General features: G+C 44.0%; 1 protein-coding gene across 2 annotated transcripts; it reads left to right on the top strand.

Moving 5' to 3' along the window:
- Nucleotides 1–2079: 2079 nt before the first annotated feature.
- LOC129767900 (nuclear pore complex protein Nup107) lies at nt 2080–5206 on the top strand. 2 transcript variants are annotated; one of them, XM_055769174.1, is made up of 4 exons: nt 2080–2259; nt 2323–3618; nt 3676–4276; nt 4336–5206. In XM_055769174.1, the coding sequence occupies exons 2-4, from the start codon at nt 2401–2403 to the stop codon at nt 5139–5141; spliced, it is 2625 nt and encodes an 874-aa protein (XP_055625149.1). In that variant the 5' UTR covers nt 2080–2259; nt 2323–2400; the 3' UTR covers nt 5142–5206. The 2 variants fall into 2 exon arrangements, with proteins under 2 accessions (XP_055625149.1, XP_055625158.1); XM_055769183.1 differs by having other exon boundaries at nt 2336–3618.
- The last annotated feature ends 1088 nt before the right edge of the window (nt 5207–6294 follow it).

Below are 6294 nucleotides of genomic sequence, written 5' to 3' on the forward strand. Positions count from 1 at the left end.
CATACTTGTACAAATTGACGTCAAATCAAAGGAAATGCAATTGAATTTTTCTTTGATGTTAGGTTTAGCATTAAATCAACGTTTCACTAGCATTTTCCCATACGACGATCAACCATTTCTTGACGAGACATTTGTTCTCGTTCAGAATCGAAAAATGCTCGAACACAATGTTACTTAATGTCAAACTTTGCTCGGAACTCTACTACTGCCTTATTCATTTCGCTCGTTTCGAGATTGCTTCGAGATTCATAATGGCAAAAGTGGTCGAAACGAACAAAAATCACGCTCGCATCGCGTTTACTGTGTCAGGTCCGGGCGGTTTGCATTTGATTTCCGCATTCGTGAACGAATGAGCTTTCCCGCAAACGAGTCCGCGCCCTCGCCCACATCGCATCGCATTCACTATGTCCTCGGTCTATGTGTCCCATTGGAGGCGCTTTTGACCTGTAATTGGATATTGGTGATGAGAGTGGTTACAAAAATGTGCGATTAAATATGTCGCATTACTGGTCTATCTAATTTGCTAAATGTCGCATTAAATATATTTGAACAGTACACGTTGATCAGATTTTATCTGTCGAAAAGAGTCAAATATTCGGCTTCCTGTCAACTCTGATTTGACATCAACGTAGAGATACCAGGTTTGAAGACATGCCTTCATTTTGAAGACACTTTTTGCATTTTTTTCTGGAGGTGACTAAAACGTCAAATCCCTCATATTGCCAATGTACCCAATATGGCTGCGGTTCACTGACATTTTGGTTCTGTCAATTACTGTTGTTTACAACTCGGACCGTTCATATAGTCGAATAGAGGCTAACTTTAAACTCCATGTTAAATGTGAACACCTCCATGTGAAACCGAAATATGAAAATGGCTCATGCAGTTAGAAATACAGCAGCGCATTTCTCCGTGATTTCAACGATTTCAATCCTCGCAAATGATATGTTGGTAAACAAATGACGGCATATTGATTTTGATTTTGGGTAGCCCATTGATGTCTAATACCAGGGACAGACATACAGCTGTACTTGCGTTGTACGTGTACAGCGTTGTACAGGTACCATCGTACCATGACAGACATACTTTGGTTGTACATTGTACCGTATGTCAAACTGACAATCAGATATTTTTCCAATTTCCACCACATATTTCAATGAAAAAGGTTTTTATTTAGTGTCTAAACTATCAAACACAACAAAAAAGTTCCAATCTGAGTTATTAACTTAAAAGAAAGTCAATGAAAAGAACGTTTATCAAGTGATTTGATTCTGCTTGTTCATGCTACCCACCACTAACCGTCTATGGCGCTGCGCACAGTACAACTGTAGCCATGTACAGCGGTAAAACAGGTCGGTACAGGTACAGCGATTGTACCGAGTTGCTTGCATGGTTCTAGCGCTGTACATGGTGACAGACATACAATTTTCAAAGTACAACGCAAGTACAGCTGTATGTCTGTCATAAGTATCAAGACGGGTCTATGGTACTAGGTGAGGCCGTTTCGTCACTAAGTTGGTTAGGGGAGCGGTATATGAAAACAGTACGGAAGAAAGCAGAAGGGGAATTATTTCCTTGAAGCGTGAAAGAGACAGACTGATCACGAGCGAGCTCCGGCACAAGCGTATTGTGTTTTGTTTACAAACAAAACACAGTAGATTTCCAAGATGGCTGAAGAGTGGTTTTAGCAAGTTGGCCCACCTTAGGATATACTTCTACGCGCCTTGATAAGTATAACCCCTGATTTTTTCGAACCATCAAGACGCCTAGAAGTATATCCTAAGGTGGGCCAACATGCTGAAACCATTCTTCAGCCATATTGGAAGTCTACTGTTTTTTGTTTGTAAACAAAACACAATACGCTTGTGCTCAAGTTCGCTTGTGATCAGTCTGTCTCTTTCACGCTTCAAGCAAATAATTCCCCTTCTGCTTTCTTCCGCACTGTTTTCATATACCGCTCCCCTAACCAACTTAGTGACGAAACGGCCTCACCTTAGGATATACTTCTAGGCGCCTTGTGAACCATTTGAAGATATCTGAAAAAAATCGCCTGGCATCCATGCTTCAACGACTTCAAGCTGTTCATAAACAACTGTCATAACTCGCTTCAACTTTCAACCGAATATCTGAGCCGCAAACTGATTGTGGAATAAATTTTTCTTAATGTGCATTTATTAGTTGTATATTATAAACAGTGAATTGCTAACGATATTGCATATATATCACACTAGAAAACTATGACATAGCAGTCTGTTGGAGGTAAAATGATTGAAAATGAGAGTTTCATGTGTACTATACGTGCAAATCGGTTCATAATTGCAGCTTCTGTATTTAGGTTATGTTTTTGCCGCTACCGCCAAACATCTAAACTGCATTGAATATTCCCGATAAATCCTCATCATGAGTCAACTGGAGCGGTCGCTGCTCCTGCTGGACGAATCGGTCGTCAAGTCAAAGCGTGGTCTGCTCAGATCGAAGGATCGAGTCGACTTCCGCAGCTCGCAGCAACAATCTTTCGGCGATGAAACCACCGCAATGGACTTCGAGCTGTCGCTCACGGTTGGACCACAAGAGATGAGAAGTTTTCTGCTGGACAGTCAACAGCAGCTCGGGAATTTGTCCGCGAGTCGGCTGAGCTTTGCGGGAAGTCAAATGAGTGCCACTGGGGCTAATGTGAGAAATCAGGTCGATGATTTATTCGGTCAGTTTTTGGAGGTGCTTCAGAGAAGATCCAGCGAGGCGGAGGTGTTCGAGACGGTTGAGGATCTGATTGAGACCCTGGATGATGCGCTGAATGGGATCGAGAAGGTTACCTCGCAGGCAGCGCTCGGTAGGGAGAGAAAAATGATGGCCGGGGAGTCCTGGTTGAACGTGGAACGTGACACCTGGAAGTTGCTTTTCGCGCTGTATAAGGATCGGATGGTGTTCCAGCAGGAGACTATGGAGATGGACGATTTGCTGTTGATCAACAGTGAGCGAACTATCGTGGAGCATCTTTACGCGGCCAATGCAAATCTGAGAGAGTATCAGCTGATTGTGGATTGGTTGGAGCAAACGGCACTGGAGCAAAACAGGGTGCAGATAGGACACTTCACCGACCGGACAATTGCCTGGGAAAATACCTTGCACCAGCTGCAGAATGTCGGACTTACCGCTTTCGGAGGAACGCGGGAAATCGTCAAGAGTTTGGATCCGGATGCGCCGGCTCGTGAGCGACGTCCACTGCACGATCTGGATGTCGAAGATCAGGCCCGTTTGTCGCGACAAATTTTCCAAGAACTTCGATTCGGCCGAATCGAGGAGGCCCAGAATCTTTGCGAACACTGTGGGCAACCGTGGAGGGCGGCGATTCTCGAGGGTTGGCGATTGCACCATGATCCCAACTATGAACCAATTGCGTCAACGTCGGGTAGTGCCCTAGCGCCGAATATGAAACAATCGATCGAGGGTAATCCGAGGAGGGATTTGTGGAAAAAGTTCGCTTGGAAGATGGCGGAGAATCGGAACGTCGATGAGTACACTCGGGCAACGATTGGGGTCCTGTGTGGACATTTGGACACCATCCTGGGTGTGCTAGGGGAGCACAGTTGGACGGATGTGTTATGGGGTTATTTGAAGGTACGTTTGTAACTTTCTGTTCACAAAAAATAAAAATAACGTTAAACATAATTCCAGGTTCAAATCGATATACGAGTGGAGAGTGAAATCCGTTCGCACTGCGTTAAAAGCTACCTGCCGATGCCGGAAAAGTACTGGAACAGCAAAATGTCACTGGAGCAGATTTTCGAAGAGTTGGAAGCGCACAAAAATGTCCGCATAAAGACAACCGCCAAGGATGTGGACCGTGTTATCCAGAAGTATATCATTCTGGATGATATCCCAGAGTTGATGCGTCAAATAGATGATTGGCTGGCCGATGGTTCGTTCCTGTTGACTGCCCAAATGTTGCGATTTCTGACGCACTTGGTACTCTTCATGCGACAGATTGGGAAGCAGTGCCAGGAGGATATCGGCGATAAGGTTATCAAGCGATACGTTGAGTGTTTGATCAAGCACGGAGATCCTCAACTGGTGGCGTTCTATTCGGCGGCACTTCCTGCAGACATGCAGCTGTTGATGTTTTCCAACTACTTGGAAACCCTCAGCGAGACGCAGGCGAGGAAGCGAGCTCTTGAAGAGGCGTACAACTTTGGCCTGGATGTTCCAGCAATCACAGTCTACACGGTGGAGAAGATAAGGAATCGTGAGGAGGAGACTGACGAAAAACCTCAGGAAGGTAAGACCAATTGAAACAAACAAAGCTTCCTTAGGTTATACAGCTCAAACCACTTCCAGGTGACATAACTCCGTTGGATCATGCGAAAATTTCCTCGTTGGAGTGGCTAGTCTTCTATCCGGATCAGCGGGGCGAACTGCTATGGCAAACCAACGCACTAATCAGGGCTTACCTCGCGAAACGTAATGTCGAAGCTGCCCGCAAGGCGTTCGCTATGGTTCCAGTGGACACAATCCAGCAGATTATCAACAACTACGGTTCGAAGGATGATCTCCCCCAAAAGGAGGAGGTCAGCATCAAGGAGTACCTCTGCCATCAAACGTATTTGGCTGCCATCGATGGTTACAACGATTGGGTTGAGTATTACTACAATATGAAACCAAAGCCACCGCAGGTGGTTAAATCAAGCAATTTTACGGAGAGAGTTGCCTCGGATCATCGGGAGCAAAGCTACCGGATGGATCTGGAGCGGTGGCATTCCCAGCTGCAGGAGCAAACCACGGTAACGAGAGATCTGCTGTACAACATTTTGCTCTTTCCCGAGAAGGGCTGGCTGGTTGATCCGGAACTCGTCACTCCTCCAGAGGAGGAATCGGAATGGCACAATCGTGCGGTTCAGATGGAAAATCTTAGAAAATTGTGCATTCCGGATGTTGTCCTGCTGTTGCACCAGATTTTTACACTTTCCGAGAGATACAGCGAAAGCCTGCAGCTGGCCGATACTATTAGCTCAGAGGAACGGCAACTGTACGCAGTTTATTCGAAGCACAAGCTGGCGGAAGTTATGACAAAGATCGCCGAGTCGTCACTGGCACTGATGAACGAGAAACATGATCCTTTTGTGGGGAATGAAGCGAAAAAATAAATAACAATGGTACGGTGAAAATGTCTGCTTCAGTTTTGAATAAATGATGATGTTTGTTGAGAAAAGCATGTTTTTATTTCAATACATTAGAGCTTTTATCAACCGTTGTTGCCAGGCTTCACTGGACATAGGGCCTGATCACGAACGCCACTTTACAGTGAAAACGAAGTGAAGAATACGCAACCTTATTTGGCGTCGTGCACAAATTACGTAACGCTAGAAGTGGGGAAGGGGGAGGTTTCGTTACTTAGGGCCTGATTACAAACGTCACTTCACGGTGGAAACGAAATGAATTGTATACAACCTTATTACAGCTGTCACCTTGTGTGTAGAATACGGAAGAGTTCATTCGTCGTGACAACTTTGATGAACTCGGTGGTATTATGGGCCCTATTATAGAAATCGAGGCGATAAGAATTTTGCTCGTTAGCCCTATTGAAAATTGCATATATTTAAGCGTTTCTGAAATGTTTCCCAAAAGAAAATATCAAGGACGCAAACCAAAACAAAATAATTCTCTGAAGATATGCAATAAGTGAACCAAACAACTCGAAAAGTTCTGACACTTGCATCGATAGCTTTCACTCGCTCGTTGCTATCGAATTGCACGATTTCTATAATAGTGAAATTGAGCTAACAAATAAAATTCTTATCGCCTCGATTTCTTTAATAGGGCCCATTATCTCGATTTACAAAATCCGAGATTTTGCTCGGTGTGATAGTGATTGTATCGAATCCTCGATTCGATTTATATAATAGGGCCCTATGAATAACACTATACACCCAGGTTTTTTTTACGCAGATTTTCCAATTAACGCGGGGTTTTTTTACGCGGGTATCGTACATTCATTCGTGTACATTTTTAGCTTAAGATAACTTTTTTTGTATATTACACTGTTACCATTTTTAGGCGTAAGAGCAGTGTTTGGATTTCGATCAATATCGAATGATACAAAATGTGTTATGCAAGTAACCTCTCTCGAACATGCAACCAAATATGAGTGGATCATTCAGATACTTGTATGAATGACAGTAGTCAGTTGTGTTACTAAAGTTGTGTTACTAAATGATTAAACCAAGAGAGAAACGAAGACTATTGATTGCATATCCGAACTGTACCAAACATCGCACATCATTTTCGAAGCCTGCTTAC

This window comes from Toxorhynchites rutilus, chromosome 1 (assembly GCF_029784135.1).
Source record: "Toxorhynchites rutilus septentrionalis strain SRP chromosome 1, ASM2978413v1, whole genome shotgun sequence".
NCBI lineage: Eukaryota > Metazoa > Arthropoda > Insecta > Diptera > Culicidae > Toxorhynchites > Toxorhynchites rutilus.

What these genes read in the sequence shown, in the direction of transcription:
- LOC129767900 (XM_055769174.1), top strand. Translation starts at nt 2,401, where the DNA reads ATGAGTCAACTGGAGCGGTCGCTGCTCCTGCTGGACGAATCGGTCGTC. An exon ending in TGTTATGGGGTTATTTGAAG is followed by an intron (nt 3,619 to 3,675) that starts GTACGTTTGTAA and finishes ACATAATTCCAG; the next exon opens with GTTCAAATCGATATACGAGT. An exon ending in TGACGAAAAACCTCAGGAAG is followed by an intron (nt 4,277 to 4,335) that starts GTAAGACCAATT and finishes AACCACTTCCAG; the next exon opens with GTGACATAACTCCGTTGGAT.